This window comes from Cucumis sativus, chromosome 6 (genome assembly GCF_000004075.3).
Source record: "Cucumis sativus cultivar 9930 chromosome 6, Cucumber_9930_V3, whole genome shotgun sequence".
In the NCBI taxonomy this organism is placed as follows: Eukaryota; Viridiplantae; Streptophyta; class Magnoliopsida; order Cucurbitales; family Cucurbitaceae; genus Cucumis; species Cucumis sativus.
In genome coordinates, this window is record NC_026660.2 from 6,018,785 (window position 1) to 6,035,714 (window position 16,930).

General features: G+C 36.0%; 2 protein-coding genes across 5 annotated transcripts; both read right to left on the minus strand.

The window, feature by feature from the left end:
* Nucleotides 1–26: 26 nt before the first annotated feature.
* On the minus strand, nucleotides 27–4,738 carry LOC101209038 (nuclear transport factor 2). The gene is made up of 9 exons (XM_011658467.2): nucleotides 4,242–4,738; nucleotides 4,015–4,149; nucleotides 3,322–3,634; nucleotides 2,631–2,887; nucleotides 2,121–2,310; nucleotides 1,575–1,696; nucleotides 1,437–1,502; nucleotides 1,046–1,121; nucleotides 27–562 (listed from the first exon to the last, which is right to left on the minus strand). The coding sequence occupies exons 1-9, from the start codon at nucleotides 4,275–4,277 to the stop codon at nucleotides 408–410; spliced, it is 1,350 nt and encodes a 449-aa protein (XP_011656769.1). The 5' UTR covers nucleotides 4,278–4,738; the 3' UTR covers nucleotides 27–407.
* A 1,553-nt stretch (nucleotides 4,739–6,291) lies between these two features.
* Nucleotides 6,292–16,798, minus strand: LOC101206208 (pre-mRNA-processing factor 39). 4 transcript variants are annotated; one of them, XM_011658469.2, is made up of 14 exons: nucleotides 16,647–16,797; nucleotides 15,730–16,221; nucleotides 14,408–14,517; nucleotides 12,805–13,034; nucleotides 12,038–12,205; nucleotides 11,392–11,749; nucleotides 10,747–10,890; nucleotides 9,541–9,693; nucleotides 9,348–9,464; nucleotides 8,535–8,615; nucleotides 8,285–8,434; nucleotides 7,646–7,948; nucleotides 7,116–7,220; nucleotides 6,292–7,005 (listed from the first exon to the last, which is right to left on the minus strand). In XM_011658469.2, the coding sequence occupies exons 2-14, from the start codon at nucleotides 16,184–16,186 to the stop codon at nucleotides 6,889–6,891; spliced, it is 2,493 nt and encodes an 830-aa protein (XP_011656771.1). In that variant the 5' UTR covers nucleotides 16,187–16,221; nucleotides 16,647–16,797; the 3' UTR covers nucleotides 6,292–6,888. The 4 variants fall into 4 exon arrangements, with proteins under 4 accessions (XP_011656771.1, XP_004140574.1, XP_011656772.1 ...); XM_004140526.3 differs by having other exon boundaries at nucleotides 6,292–7,008; XM_011658470.2 differs by having other exon boundaries at nucleotides 6,292–7,008; nucleotides 15,730–16,017; nucleotides 16,647–16,792.
* Between the last annotated feature and the right edge of the window lie 132 nt (nucleotides 16,799–16,930).

Below are 16,930 nucleotides of genomic sequence, written 5' to 3' on the forward strand. Positions count from 1 at the left end.
AACAAGAATAAACAGAGGCAGTAGGGTGAAAGCAAACAAGTTTAAGTATAAGATTTAATGAAAAGGATAATTATCTCTCAAGTCTATTTCCCTCACATTGCCTAACAAGTGCTTGTACTTGAAATGCCAAAATTTCCCCACTTGAATTGCATCTTAAAAACCATCCAAGGGGGAAAAGTACCATCTTATCTTAATAATTAATTCCTCACAAATTAACATTTCCAGTAATGTCAACTCACACGCTCAAAAACACAAACTACAAACCAATTCCTAAACCACTCAACACCGGAGACGCTGCTTTTTCTCTGAACCATCAAACGTAGTAACCACCTTCCATATCAAAAACTCTTCCAAAGTTTCATCTCCATAATGGTTATAAACAAACTGGTACTGATTGATTGATGATACTATTGAACCTTGTGGTAACCCCGCTGAGGGAAACCGTTGCCTCTCAACCGACCATAGTCACTTCCGTCCTGGCTGCTTCCTCGACCCAAACTACGAGAACCAAATCGTCCTCTGGGGGCATCTGACTGGTAACTACCTCTCGCTCTGCCTCTTCCTGTTCATGGCACCACCAACAAATGCATCAGAAACCATCCATGTGAGCCAATCCAAACAAATCATCAATTGCAAGGATATGCAAAGTGCTTATTGAAGAACTAGGAAAAGCATATATAGACTCGATATAGATAATTTTCAGAACAGCCAATTGCAGCAATTTGATGGATTTCATTTTGACAAGAAACAATGTAGTAGGTAGTAATAATTCAGATATCTTGGTTAAAGATTTATAAAGAATTTCTTCATTACAATGGTTTATGTTTAATTTGGCATTTTTATTCTTGCCTGTATACCAATATATTCAAAAGGTTCCAACTCAAATGCTTAAAAGTGCATGTGGCATGCCTTGACTGTATCATAATGACTACGAAAAACAATAGTATTGGAAAACAAGAAAAGAAGTTACGATTGGAACATGCATGATGATTTAGACCTCAAAAACTGAAATGTCATTATATTTCATAGCTATATTTTCACTTACTTCCTCCCCGAGCACCATTGTTTGGCCTCCGCTCTTCAATGTAGACTTGCCTTCCAGCTATTTGAATAGGAGACGCCTGTAGCAAAACATGCCAAGATTTTAAATTTACCAGAAAAAAGTAAAATCTAAATCTAAACAGCACGCAACACAACATGAAACAGAACTTTAATTTGCTGCTTCATACACAAATATGTTCAAAGCACAACTGTCCAGAAAGCCCAAATAGCTTGAAATGTTCTTTTAAAAGAAAAACAAACAAAACAAGGCTCAATAAAAATCTTAAGATAAAACAAAAATTCAACCCCATAAAGATTTGGAAAAGGGAGAAGGTCTAACAAATACAAATGAAAAACAAGTTTGAACAACAAAATAGTTAAAATGCAGCCCAAACCTTTAGAGCGTTTTGAACACCAAGAATATCTTCAAACTCAACAAAAGCATAACAAACCCCAATCTCCTGTACAAAGAAGTATATGGTTAGCCAGCCAGTAGAGATTAACCATCAAACATCAAAAAATAAAGTACTGACCTTTCGAGACCTAATAAATACACCATCAGGTAGAATTCTACCAAAATCTTTAAATTCTTGCTCAATTTCAGCTTCAGTAACAGAGGGCGGCAAGTTTCTAACATAGACAGATTTTGGTTCACCTGAAGATAGTACAACATAAGACTAATCAGATGCTTTGGAAATGAGAATTATACAAGGTACAACCAACTCATTTAAGTTTCAATGCCTCGAAATGCTCAACAACAGTTCCCATGTAAACACCAATCATAACAATTTTCCCATGTCCCTTACGCAAAAATTTCAAACAGCATGCAGAATACTGTACAGCAAATAAGCCTAAGAACAAATATCATATGATATTTCATGTGAAGTATGAATCCCGAATACAACCAACAAAAGATAATTAAAATCCCACCTATGAGACCAAAGTATCAATACTCACACACCCCATTATAAAGAGTCAGAGACGGAAGTACAAATACAAAAAAACAATGATGATGTTTCAGATTATTAGCATGAATAGATTGTAAGAATGATAATCTAAAAATGAACAAAGAATTTGACCTTCATCTTCCACACCAAAGCCTTCTTCTATTGTATCTGGTCCAGGTTCGGGAGCATATGACGGTGCAGGGTTTACATGTTGAGGAGCTGGTTCTGGAATATGGTTCCAGTCAGAAGTAGCTGAAGCACTTGGATAAAATGATGGTTGCGGAATAGCTGATTGAGCAGCTTCTGCTCTAGCAGCTCTCAACTACATAGTTTGATATTATCAACATATAAGAAAATGATCTCACATTTGTAACACAAATTCATATATGGCTCAAGATGAAATGAGTGAAAAGAACAGAGCCCTAAGAAGCCTTCAATTAATGACTAGGATAAAAAAAAATCTTAATGCATATTGCTTTTCCACTTGTGTTTTCCTCAATCTGGTTATATTTCATTTATACCCATTCTAATCACAAAAACTAAATATTAAAGGATGCCAGTGCCCTATTGCTATTGTGTGCGCACACATACAGCACACAAACGCAGGCACCAGAACTAAGCACTATCGTAAAGCATACTTACAATGGAAGCATAAGTTTTCTTTTCTGGTTCTCCAATCGGTTCATCAATCACTGCAGGAAGAGGCTCCTGAACACTGTTAACCACATTTTGATGAGAAGCAACCAAATCCTCCACAGGAGCCTCCTCCACAACAACTTCGGATTCAAATTCTTCTTGTTGCTGTTGCTCAGGAAGGCTGTATTTATCAACTGGATCATCTTCTATATGAACTGAGTCCACATACTCTCTTGCATTCTCCTCCAAAACATAGTCGGAAACTACCAAAACAAATTAAGAGAAGTATCTGATTTAAAAACCAACTGAATGGCTCACGCCTACCTAGAAACTACTTCAAACAATTTCACTTTTAACGATTACAAATTTTTTAGACTTTCCAAAACCAATACAAACATGATATAACTACACAAGTAATCCAAAAGATCAAGCGCATCATGTGAAGGGAAAAGAACCCGTTAACTACGACTATGATAAAAGAACTTTCCATCCATTCCAACTATCACGAATCTTTGAGATCTAAAAATAACACACATAGCTACACAAATGTTCCAAAAGATCAAATGCACTGTGTGAAGGGAAAATAACCCACTAATAATGGCCATGATAAAAATAATAGAAATTATCCCCATCTATAAGTAAAGCTAAAAAGCTAGGAGATTTATTGTCCAATTATTCAATACTATTGGCAGAGTACCTGGTGGCTCTGGAATGGAGTTGGGAGCATTTAGGTCAGCTTCAAATTTATTTTCTGTTAATACAGGCAACGGGCTGTGCTGAACTATCTCCTCCTCCTCGATGAAATGGAATATGTCATTAAGAACAAAGTAACCCTTCTCTTGAGGAGCAAGAAAAAATGTCTGCACAAACTTCCTCATCCTATTAAACTCCTTTGACTTTGCAGAACCTGAAACCACTACTAGAATACCACCATTCCATGAATCCATTGAGTTGATCGTCTTGATTGAAAATGCAGTGAAATTTAGCGACATGACAAGCGTATGTATTTGCTGCAGAATAAAAGCTACAGTAAGCAACATGTAAACAAAACTAAAACTTGTTTACAACGTGCATAACGTGCATAACAGAGCAATACACATCAAACAAGTAATAAACAGCGTGTATATTTATTTTATCTTGACCTTCACCCTCACACAAGTGAAAAAATCATAAACCCACTAAATAGTAACCCATAATACATTTCCATAGCTAAAACCCTAACACTACGTAATGATCAACAAATTAATAACAAATCAAGACGTTGAGCCAAACTGCTGCCAACGACAAAAATCAACAAATGACGAGATTATCAACTTAGCCAAAACTTAACCAAATAACATAAAAAATAGTCAAACCAGTCTATACTTCACTGGAAAAAAACCAAAAGTACCAGCATTGTGGAAGCAGTCTCGGAGGAATCACCATCAACCCTTATCATGGAGCTAGCTTCAGAGTAAAACTGGTGAACAAGGTCAGGTTGTTGCCGAAGAACATGATAGTACTGTTCCACAAAGTAAGACCCAACCTGCACCACCATCTCAAAACGCATATCCACTCATCAAACCCAAGAAATGCACAGACACATAGACAAAGACAAGGTTAGAAGAAGAAAGAAACCTGGACAGCGCTGACAGATCCAGAATAAGCTGCCATTTTCGCAACTATAAAAGAAAAGCAGAGGAAAAGGTAAAAGCTCAGTTCACCGAGGAGGACAGCATGCAAAATCCCCACAAATCCTAAAACTCAGTTACGTTAAGTACGATGGTAGGTAGATCCAAGGAGACAAAAAAACAGGAAGCAGAAAACCCTAGAAGGTAAGAGTAGTTAAGAAAATCGGTTAAGTTTGTTAAAAAGAAATGGCGAATCGTGGATTATCTACGGTGGAAGTGATGGAAGAAAAAAGGCAAAAGGAATAAGCCAAAACAGAGAAGGCGGCGCCGATGAGGAAGCCGGAGATCGGAGAGATGGCGATAAGGAAAAACCTCAAAGGCAAAGAGCAGCTGCTGCAGATCTATGGAAGCGGAAGGTAAAGGGATTTTCTTTTCTTTCTTTTCTTTCTTTTTTCTTTTTTCTTTTTTCTTTTTTCTTTTTTCTTTATTTCCTTTTTGGGTTTTTGGTTACTCACTTTCATACACTAAAAACGATTCGCTTTTATTTATATATACAAAAGAAAAATTACGATATTAAATCTCGTCCCTTCGATTACTGGGCCCTACTCTTCATCCGTACCGCCACGTTATACCTAATTCTCAATCAACGGCTAGATCTCCACATGCTTCACGCTTTGCTACGGATGCTTTTGCCGGGTGGGTGGGGTTGTTTGTTTAAAATTACCCGACCCGACCCGGAAAATAATTGTAAAATGGTATTTTATGGTTAAATATATTAGAATGTTAAATAATGTCAAGGTAACTTGAAATAATGTGACAAACACTACAATAAATCACTCTTCTTTTATCAAAAAAAAAAAAACATTTTAGAAAAGTCCGAAGGGATCGTGGTTGGTTATATCGGCGTCAATGGAATGTAGGATAAATAATCGTTAAATTTTTTGAGTGAATTTTATGGTTCAAATTTATGTTCCAAATAAATGTCAAATTGTTTTAATCATGAAATTTCACCTACCATTCTAGCATATTTATAATTTCAAGTTGAAATAGTCATAAAAAACAAAAAAAATACGTCGGGTGAAAAAAAAAATAGAAGCAATAGCTATTTCTTAAAGAAAGACAAACTCAAGAGTTTGTTGAAGAATTTAACAAAAACAAATAAATTAAATTCGACTCGCTCATACCTGTTATACTAAAAAACACTTATACTTTTACGATCTAACTCAAACTCAATCCTTGTTGATTTTGACTGTGTTCCTGATTTAGAAATTCAGTTTCTTTTTCATTCTAAAATGATAGTAGCATCTTTAGTTACATGGAAGGAAATTAAATTCTCTTGGGTAGATTAAGAAAAATGAATAAATAATCCATTAGGAAAACTATTGTCTATAAAACAATTAAAATTTTAGGGGAATTAAAATAGGTTTTTTTAGGATGATAACTTTAAGTAGAAAAACAGTATGTAATGTTGTCATTATCCTCTCTGCTGGATCATATTGTCATTTCTGAAAATTACTTTTAGCATTTCTCTAAATATAGAAAACTCATTAGAATCTTCAAGAAAATTGGACGCATATGAGAAAGTACTTTCTTAAAATGTACTCATAAGATTTTTACTTTTTCTCCAATTACATTTGAAGATAGCAAACTATTCAATTTTAATCCCTATATTTAATCAATTATGTTAGTAAAATTAACCTTAGATTAAACTTAAATTTGTTAAAATTGAATTTAAAAGTAAAATTAAACATATGTTGTTTGGTAAAAGGAATAGCAAATATCATTAATTGATAAAAACAATATAACGGAAGATATAAAGGGGTATTCTTCTAAGAGTTTAAATAGATATAACTATTGAAGTTTTAATTGACATAATCCCTCAAAATATATATACATTTGCTTCGAAAAAACAACAAACTTGATACTCCTAAAAAAAAACCTGAGCATAGTTATAAGGAAGCATGAAATTCATCAACAAGTGCTAAGAAACGGTGAAAGATGGAGTTTTTTTCCAAGTGTGCAAACTTCAATAGAAGTTAAATCATTTAACAAAAGTGTTTTTTAAGCATTTAAAGAGTGCGAAAATGCAAAGAGTTTAGTATTAGTTGCTAAAAGAGATGGCATCAAAGTTCTAGCTAGGGGTGGACACAATAGACCGAAAACCGAGTTGACCAACTTCATGTGTTGAAAACAGTCAAGAGGGGTTTGGATTTTCCCAAACCGGCTGCAGTCGGTTCGGCTGGAAAACTGACTCCCACCAACCAATGACCACCCCTAGTTTTAGCAATCAGAGATCCCCTCCAAATTTTGATTCTAAACCAACCATCAAAGCACCATATAATAGGCGTCTGCCTACAGATATAACCACTAAACATTCTTCACAAGAAACAGTATTGGTTGAATTCATTACCTCTCCTGACTACTTGGCAATGATAAATTCTGATATCCAAACCCCTACTCATTGGCACAACAAAAATTAAAAGACACGAAGAATTAGGAAGAAGATTCTAGAACTGTCCCCTAGTTTTGTGTTAGCTATACTATACCATACCCATGTCCCTAAAAATCAAAGGTACAGGATGTAAGTAGATCGTATTCGTACATAAGGGGGAAAATTTTGTAGATTACAATTACGAATACTAATACCCTTTTTCTCATCCATTCATATAGTAACTCCCGTAATACGGCTGAGCGACTGAAGCCGGCTGCTGCGATGGTGCGACTGTTGCTTGAGCGGTTGGTTGGGCATAAGTCTGAGCAGAATACGCCTGCTGCTGAAAATTAGCACAATATGTCAATAAATACATAAGTGGAAGTGGTAGTTTTTTTATCAGACAGAGCCTATATATTCTGAAATTCACCAGAGATGAGGAGTTAATACCTGGGCAGGGTATGTAGGAGGATACGTCGCGTAAGTGGAGGCTTGTGACACCGATGTGGACACTTGTGGATTCGTGTATGTGCTTCCATACCCACTATACGAGGCCTGTATTTAAGTACATGAGGGTTATTCTTTACTTTTTCGTCCATTTTTGCAGGAAAAATTAAAATACCCTCAAGTTTCCTCATGAATATTGGAAATTGCAACCTTAAAATCAAAGCATGCCCCGAATATCCAAAATGACAAATAATTTTTCTGGAAAGGTAGAAATAAAGTATATGGAAAAAAAGAAATAATTAAAAGGGACATTTTCAAAAATAGAAAATATAGCAAAATTCATCCACCTCTCTGGCCTATTTAAACTTTTTGCTATAGTATCAATATTTTACTATTTACGAAAATTCCCCTAATTAAGAGAGAACACAACAAGAGTAATTAAATCAGTTGTGTGAAACGTTTCCTTATTTGCAACATAAATTTCATGACATGCATTTATATTTTAAAACAAAAGGGATGAAAGATAGTCTTACCGATTGGGTATAACCTGGTGCCCATTGTTGCCCCTGTGCTTGAGCAACAGGAGGCCAAGCTTGTGGTTGTACACCATAGCTAGCTGCCCATTGATTTTGACTAGTTGGATAAACACCCATCAAAGATTGTGCTGGTGAAGCCACACTGGGATAGGTTTTGGCCATTTTTGCTTTTTCAGAGGCTAGATAATCATCCGCAAGGCGTTTTTTCAGTTCCGATGTACTCTTATGTGAAATGAACAGCTTTACATGTCTGTCCTCAGCTTTTTTGATTGACTGAACATCTCCAAAGAGATTCAGAAACTGCAAAATCATTGATCAGCACGTTCAGCAAAATTCTCCAACATAGGAAATACTTCAACTCAGTGTAGTTTTGTCCCAGAATATCATACATGCTATGGAAATATTGACAACTCCAAAGAGACAGTGAGAACCAGAGAAAGGTGGGAAAACAAGGGACCTTTATAACTAGATAATCTTATATCAAACTATCTCAATGTTAGACCAACCAACATAAATGAACAGTTGCTAGTATACTAGAATTAATTCTTCACATGTACTTTGCTATTAGTAATTAGTAATTACGCCTACCAACCGTCAAAAGATTTTCCCCTGCTGACATGAAAACTTTACTCGTACCTCCAAGAAAATGCTTGATAACTCCTCCCTCATTGAAGCACTCACAACCGTTGCATTCTCTGTGTTGGGCACTATGACCTTTTCAACTAATGAATCTAAATAATCAATTCTCTTTCCCGTAGACTGAATTGCCTCAAAATGTATCAAGGCCTGGATGAATCATAGAGGCAAAAAGGTATACATTTAACCACATGAAAACGACGCTTATGAGAGAAAAATTCAAATGTTTCAAATAGAGAAAGAAGAGTACCTCAATAAGTGGTTTGGATAATTCACCATGCTCAACTGCCTTATCCAGAATTTCTCTAGCTTTTCCTTCATTCTTACATACCTGTCAACACATGCAGTAAAAAAAAACACTTCAAAATTCAAGAAAATTGCCATTTCCAGCTGATCATATGCCCGAGGAGACTGTTCAATAGAAAATGAATAAGTACAAAAACTGCTTAAAAAATTGAGCACAGACCCAAGTGAAAATAGCCAGCTTCCTTAATTTAGTATGAATGGAACTTATTGCTCAGCTATTGTGTACTTCAATTAATAAGTCGTGCATCAGTATCAACAGAAAAATATCAATGGCCAGTAAGATAAAAGATTCTCAAAGCCACATTTACAAATTACAAGCTATAGCCCAATTTCCTAAATGGAAAAGAAAATTGAGAATATTAAAGGCTAAAGACCCCAATGGAAGATTAGTAGAGGCTTCATACTTTGCATTATTTCTATTGGTAAATTGCTTTAATCATAATAAAAAACTACTTTGAGTGTTCCTTAAAGATTCTCTCAGCTGCACCACATATCCTCCTCTCCTTGTTGCATCAAGAACCTTCGTTCACAAAATAAAAATCCCTCTTTTCTGTTTGAACTTTTTTGCTCTCTAGCATGTAGGCAAACTGTAACCTTATGCTCCTAATTTCTAAGATCAGATTACTAAAAACTAATACTCGTCATTCAAGTTAGAGGTGCAAAGAAGCAGTAACAAAAACAAGAAAAACCAAATGCAAAATGCAAAATTATGTAAGAAGACTCGGCAGTGCAGGGACCACAATTTCAGCCAGCATACCAAGTTCTGAAACCTTGAGTACTGAGCGTATAACAGTGACAATGCACGAGAATGCTCTTTCCCTCGTTCAATAGCAATCGCCTGTTCATATACAGAGTATGCATCTTCCAGGTTTCCCTAAAAGTTCCAACCACCAAATTAGAAAAAGCACGTATCAAAATATGTATCAGACAACTTATTTAATAGAACTTACCAAACGATGTTCCATATTAGCATGCTTAATAATTGCTTCAAGAAGGCCAGGTGAAATTTCACTATGCACAAGTTGATAGGACGCACGAGCACCAGCAATATCTCCATTTTGCTCCTTGAACCGGGCAGCAAATAAATGAATCTCTGGTCGCCTCTGTTCAAATTTTGGGAAAAGGTCCATGTTAGCACAAATCTAAATTTATTTACTAACTGAAGAAAAAAATCCCACTTCATGCATCATAGACAACAACAATATCTCATGAAAAATGGGGTAGCTACTGACAAACTTAGTCGTGAGGGTATCTATTCTAATGCAACAAGCTGAACATTTCAAACTTTTTTAAATAAGCAAAAGTATAAATAAAGGGGGTACATTTTCTTTCTTAAGAATCAACCTTCCATTGAGAATAAAATGAAAGAACACAGTTGCAACTAAAAAACAAGCCCACAACATTGAAAGACGACTACAGAAAATGCATCCAGTCCTGAAAATGACACCTATCGAGCAATTCCAACTCAGAATGCCAACTACGTATGAAGAGTCTGATAGATAGATATATATATCTGTTCTTGTAGCTACCTACTAACGAAATGCCCAAAATGATGGTTGCAATACGTTCAGGTAAGACGTTTGAATACTGGAGAGTAAGAGGCTAATTCTCTTGAGTCCCCACTATGTTGGAGAATTTTACAGCCAAACAAAAGAGAACTTCAGTTTTTTTCCAAAAGAATCAAAACAAAAGACAAAAGAGAATCCCTACTATATTATTATTGGGGTTAAATGGTTCAGAAATCTATCATGCTAATTGGATGAAGATGAAGTCCACCCTTTCCTTCCCTCCCCTCCGAGCTCACCAAAAAAATTTCCCAATTTGGTTTTCAACAACAAGGACTTAAAACTTTCTTGAATGGCCACTCATCAATTAAAATACGTCCAGGTTTTATCATTAAAGTCAAATGGGCACAAACATACTTTTTTCAGTCATACGGTAGAATTTTCTGTAGCAAAAAGAAGGGAGGAACCACATGTAAATAAATATAAAGGTAAAAAGGTAGGTACATTATAATTCTATGCTTGCATGAATGGAATGGGTAACATGGAAAATAGATAAGTAGCAACATATGATCAAGATAGGGTCATTCTTAGTCATGATAACTCCAGCAGTAATCATAGGTTCTGAGAAAGGCAGATGCATGTGTTGCCTACCTTGACAAAAACTTGGCTTGCCCGAGCAAGGGCATTATTGGCAAGATCCATACTATCACTTGCTTGCATGCATAAAATATACCGTATCCAGTACTCAGGATAGTTGGCACAAGCAATCACACATCTCTCGTACAATTTCACCACCTGTTCACCAAAAAAAATTCGAGCAAAAAATGGACAAACATATAAATTGGTCTTGACATTTAAAATACATAATGTAAAGATGTGATAAGAAACAGAAAAGAGATATGCAACAGAAATACTCCTCGGTAGAATAGAGAGGCCCCTCAAATATGAAATGAGGGACCCTCCTTGCATGACAGACAGATGGTTAGGAAGATAAGATACCTGCATGCATAACATTGGAGTTTTAAAAAGAATAAAAAATTACTGAACAAACACATCATGAACCGAGAATCTCCACTGATAAATGAGAGTTTGAAGTACTTAGCCTTAAAGAAACCAAATTGAAGGCCCCTGCTTTAGTCTCAGTTCAAATTCCCGATTAAATAGTTGCTTCATCCAATGGTTTAGCCAGTAAAGCATATGATGCAGCAGATATTTTTTAACTGTAAGTCAATACATAACAAGGGACGACTAAAAACTAGAAGACACGCATTTAAAATCTGAAACAAACTAAAGTACCTTATTTAAGTCTCCTTCTTGCTCTATAAAATCCAGGTAACTATGCCAATTGTCAAGCTCTGCAACATTAAGTGGCCGAACATGAAAGTAGGGCCTTCTGATAGCTGTTTCAAAACCAATGATCTTAGAATCGAACTCTTTAGCTTTCTTATAGATTTCTTCTCTAATGGCGATATACTTCTCCAACTCCTCTGCTTCTGTTAAGCCAGCACTTACAGTTTTAGATGATGGTTCTGCAGCTTCAGGATGACCTTCTTCCCCATTTACTTGATCACCAGCCTCTGATTGCACATCCACTACAGCCTCCTCAGAACTCTTCAATTCTGACAATGGTCGACTAGCAGCCAGCTCCTTAAAACTGTTACACATTTGCATAGTCATCCAAGGGGAAGAAACATTTCAGATTCCTTTCAAGGGAAAAAGTTTAACAAGCCATCGGCACAGTACTAATCCCACAGAACAAAAGATTTAAAAAGTATCCATCAATCAGAATTAGGGTAAAATGTTAACTTGCAAAGTACAAGCAGAGTAAAAACTCAAAAGAAGAACTACATTAACGTAGTTCAAAAGCAAAAGATTTCAAATGGACAAGGGAAATATCCAATTATCAGAAGACACTAATATTGCAAAGATGAGCAATACTCACCTATTGAAATAACGATCCAACTGTTGATTTGGATTTTCCAGTATGCGTGTGTATATCATGGCAAGGCGACCCCATTCCTGCTGCATGTACTCATATTCAATATATTTATCCCAAAGTGGAAAGGAGAGGTAATCTGTCCCAACATAAGCTAATCCTCTCTCAAAAAGCCTGAAACATGGTCAACCAGGAAATAGGTTATTATGTTAACCAAATCATCAAGTGATGCAAAAGTATCCACAAAAGCAACTGCACTAACGTTGAGGGTGAAGGAACAATTTACTCTAACAGCATATAACCCTTCTGCATGCTGCGTTTACCTTCCTAAAAATCATATTATGTCCGTGAATGAAGCAATGACAGAGGTCATCTTAGAGCATAACTGAACGAGATATTCCCAGCAGCAATTTGTATATTGATGCACCTCAGTGGACCAAGGTTACACAACTGCCGTAGTTCATTCATAACTACAGACTAAGGCATAAGCCACAATAGACGACAGGAGATTGACACTATTTCTTTTATTAAAAACATTTTAGAAAAGACAAATAATGGTGTAGCCCCAAATCAAGGGAATGCATATTGGAACATCCAATTCCAATATACATTTCAATCAAATCTTTCCGCCTTACATGTAGGAAATCACTGGTACAGCCATCTAAAACGAGGTTACAAGCAAAAAGAAAAAGATCGTTATCAGGTCCAAGTAACTAAGAACTGTAATGGCACACCAGGAAAGGCACAAATGCAGTAAAAACAGAAGGCTATACCTTCTGATGGTCTCTGGATCTCCATATGTACCAAGAGTGAATATGCAGTAATGTAGCCAAATATCAACTGAGTAAGTAACCCCATGTACTGCTCGTTCATACACTTCAACAACTTTGTCGGTAGATCCAAAACGTGCCTCGTGGTCTGCATACTTCTTCCAATAACCATAGCATAAAGGAAATTCCGCTAAAAACGCATCGTAAACTCTCCGGATTTTGAGTATGTTGTCCTGAAAAGAATCCAAGCAATTTCAGTTAAATTTGAATAAGACTTCTCGTAAAAATTAGTTGCCCAAATGAGCTCAACTAAATTGAGGTGTTTTCCGGTACATCAAATTATGAGGAAACAATATAAAATGTGAAATTTTGCTTGCATACAAAACTCTTCAGATGTAAATTATTAGAAAATAACTGAACATTTCTCAGGCCTCTTGGGCAAATATATTCATTTACAATATAACACATTTAATGATGAAAAAATCCATGTTATTTACGTATACCGTGATCACTGGAAATCATATTTAACATACACATGATTTTTCTGAAAACCATCTACATTAAATATTATTAAAAGGCATGACCAAGTCCATCCAAACCAACTTATCAGTATAAGAAAAATGAAAAACCAATGGAAAAACTAACTTTAAAGTAAATTGACACAACCACCAAACCAAAACAAACAAAATTGCACAAAATCCAAAAATAATTAGATCTGTCAAAGCCAAACCAACCAACTTTTGGCTTTAATTTTATCACAAGGAGCCATGTGACACATATTGTCAGTTTAGTCAGTCTTATAGTTTCAGCTTGCACCCCTAAATACTATCCAAGATATTTTGTTGACGTGTAAGCATCTCAGTACAGCTCTTTACAAAAGTGGATAACGTTAGCTTATGTTTTGGCAGAGAATTGGTAATGCCCTAACATACGGGAGGGGAAACCAGTGGGTTGGCTACGTGAATTATGGTGGACTGTAAAAAAGGAGGAAGGAAGAGGAGAATTCTTAAGCAGATATTAGAGCTCCAGGAAAGATAGCATTAAAAAAAACTATCAATGTAAATTCTTTCCACTGTATCAGTAAAGCATATTAGCGTCAACTAGAAGTGTATCATGACTGTTAGATGTCTAAAATGTAAATACGTAAAAAATACCACTCTCCTATGGAGAAAGCCTCAAGATCATCACTGTGTGAAAAATAAATAAACCATTATTTTAATAATATTACAGGTCATATCATACCTACAATTCTTATGAACATGGCTGAGAAAAAACAAAAAAAAGGTGGACCATGTAGATTATCAGCATGCATGACCTAGACAAGAATCAAAACTTCATACATCATGAAAAAATTTCACACTGCTTCCCTCGACCATTATTACTTTGAAATATGTCAAGAGACCCTATTGTTGCCAACAAAAATAAGGGATAATAAAGACTAAATTAAAAGATTGCATCATGGAAGTTTTGTGGCAGCGTCCATGTGGTTCATGAAATTTGAGGGTAAGACTGCCAACTTATTCAGCCATCATTGTTTGTACTTCATTACAAGTGTAAACATAAAATAATAAAACCGTACAACCTGCTAACTTTCATTCTTGCATACCTCTGCCACCTTCTCTGTCTCTTCAATCAAAGAAGTCCATGAATTAAAATCTAAAGAATTGGCCCTCACAATGTTCCACAGTCTATCTTCTTCAGCAGATAGTGGAGGTACTGCCAAAAAAGTTAGGGAAATATTAGGCAACGAAATATCACAAAAAGTTGTGTTTCTTTTCTGAAAAAATATAGGAAACATAATAAAATGATCACTGTTCCTGTTATCAGTAACCCTAAAGTGATTACTGATAACAGTATTGAAATAGAAAAAATCCTAGCAATGTGTGTGTGTGTGTGTGTGTGTTTGAGTCATACAAATGACAACCAGAAAACCAAAAGAGATGTGTGGCAACATAAACCTAACTATTGGTTTCTTAAATCCTAGAAGAAACATGTAACTATTTCATTATATTTCTTTCGGTTCACCCATGGAAAGTCGGAACCCATATTGTGACTAGACCCTAAGTACAGCTAAACTAAACTATAAAGACAAAAACATATTAAGTAAGTTTTTCTTTTTATAGGTTGATATTTCAAAGGAACATACACATATTTCAGGTAACTCTGATAGCCTCAAATTTTTTTCGTTATATAGGTTGATTTTTTTTCTTGGTTAAAACGGCTAACTACGTTCAGCCATGCCTCCTCCTTTCATTGTTATTGAATGACTCCTAAAACTATCCAAATAGTAATAATAATATTAATAGATGAATTCTCCTTTTCCTAATTAACATAACCAGAAAACCTATTTTAATTTTAGTTTTAATTTCAATTTCAACCACAAAGCCCAACATTTTGATCTGTGTAAATTGTCGAAGTTATTCCATTTATATAGTTTTGATTCTCTTTTGACCAACTAGAGATGTCTTTTGTAACTCCTTTGGCTCTCTCCCCTCTTTGGTAATTTCATTCTTCAATGAAATTGTGTGAAGGACCAAGTTAAAGCAAAAATAAGAAGGGTGTTCCCAGCAGTCGTCCAACAAAGTGTGAATCACCCTGCTTGCCTCAAGATAAAAAGAGGATGGAAAACTAGCCAGGAAACTTTATTACGATAGAAGGCTTAGATTTAAAATAACTGAATAAACTTTTCATTGTTTTTAAACAATAGGTGGACATACTTTTATGAAACAAAATGCAGAACTCTTTGTTGCCTCTCGAGGATATTTATTACTCTAATAGTTCAGAAACATAACACTTCTACATTGTGAGCCCTTTGAATTGCAGCACCTTTTACAACGACTTCTACATTTCCCCGTCCAATTTGTTCAATGCTTTTTGCTAAATGAAATTATCAAGAAAATGCAGAAAACTAAAATGAGAGACACATACCAGAACCATCAACAAAGTGTTGTTCCTCAGGACCCTCGTTGGCATTCTCAACAACAGTTCCATTCTCAACTGATGACGCATGGACTGATTCAGTAGCAATGCTTCCATTAACAGAAGAATCGTGACCAACTGATGCTGCAGTTTCCATTGCTGAAATTTCTGATACAGCAGCATTCTGACTATGGTCGGTCACTGCCACATCTGCCTTCGTCTCGTCCACCTCAACAACATGATTTCCTTGCTGAACAGAATTGGGATCCGTAGCATACGCATTACCGTCGCCCATATCTGCAGAGGTATGTGAAACAGAAAAGTCTCCAGTGATCACAGATTGAAAAGCGCCAGGATGAGGAATTAGATTTGTACTGCTATCTGCATAGCCACTCGAAACATATCCAGCAGATGCATATCCCATGGCTTCAGATGTTTGGGCAACTACAGTTTCACTGTCCCCCATGCTTAAACTACAGAACTATTTCTTTGATAACCTAACTGCATGCATTTAAACAACTCTCTATCACATAGAATTGATGCGGAGAAGGGCATAGATAACAAAACCCAGACAAAAGGGATGTGTTTTTCAAAAATGCAACTAGACCCAGAAAAACAAAACGCATTCCTAACATATTCCCGCAATACCCTTTACTTGAAAAGCATTAACTCCTGTTTCTAAACTACTTTAAAGCTAACCCAATAATAACACAAACGTATAAATAAGTAGTTAAAAGAATGTGCATACGTGCTGGAAAGGGAAGAATAATATATGATAACAAAGAAATACAAGAGTAATAAGACAATCAGTTGAGAACATAACAGGAGATGGATTGAATGAATGTTCGAGCACAGACTAAACTGAATCTAGGGGGAACAGTGGCTAAAGAGGAAAAGAGAAAGAAAAGGGGGGGAAAGGAACTTACCGGAAACCAGGTGAAGAAGGAGGAGAAGAAGAGTTGATGAAAAGGAAAACACAAGGCGGAATTGAGGAATTTGAGAGTGAAAAAAGGGAAAGAGAGGGGAAATGGGAGAGGAAGTGTGAGAGTTGGTCCCTTCGTTTGATTTTTGATAAAGAGAACGAGGCCTGGGCGAGGGCAATTGGGCGAAAAGGGTCGGGTTCAGATTGCCGTCTTCTACCTTCTACAGTGCCTTATTGGGCTGGACCTCTCACCCTAAATCGGCCCAAGCTCATAAATGATTTTTCTAT

Coding starts and splice junctions, on each gene's coding strand:
- LOC101209038 (XM_011658467.2), bottom strand. CDS start 4,277: ATGGCAGCTTATTCTGGATCTGTCAGCGCTGTCCAG. Junction 4,150..4,241: donor GATCTGTCAGCGCTGTCCAG/GTTTCTTTCTTC, acceptor ATGGTGGTGCAG/GTTGGGTCTTACTTTGTGGA. Junction 1,697..2,120: donor CTTTGGTGTGGAAGATGAAG/GTCAAATTCTTT, acceptor TACTATCTTCAG/GTGAACCAAAATCTGTCTAT.
- LOC101206208 (XM_004140526.3), bottom strand. CDS start 16,186: ATGGGGGACAGTGAAACTGTAGTTGCCCAAACATCTGAAGCCATGGGA. Junction 13,035..14,407: donor AGACAGAGAAGGTGGCAGAG/GTATGCAAGAAT, acceptor GATTCTTTTCAG/GACAACATACTCAAAATCCG. Junction 12,206..12,804: donor GATCCAGAGACCATCAGAAG/GTATAGCCTTCT, acceptor ACCATGTTTCAG/GCTTTTTGAGAGAGGATTAG.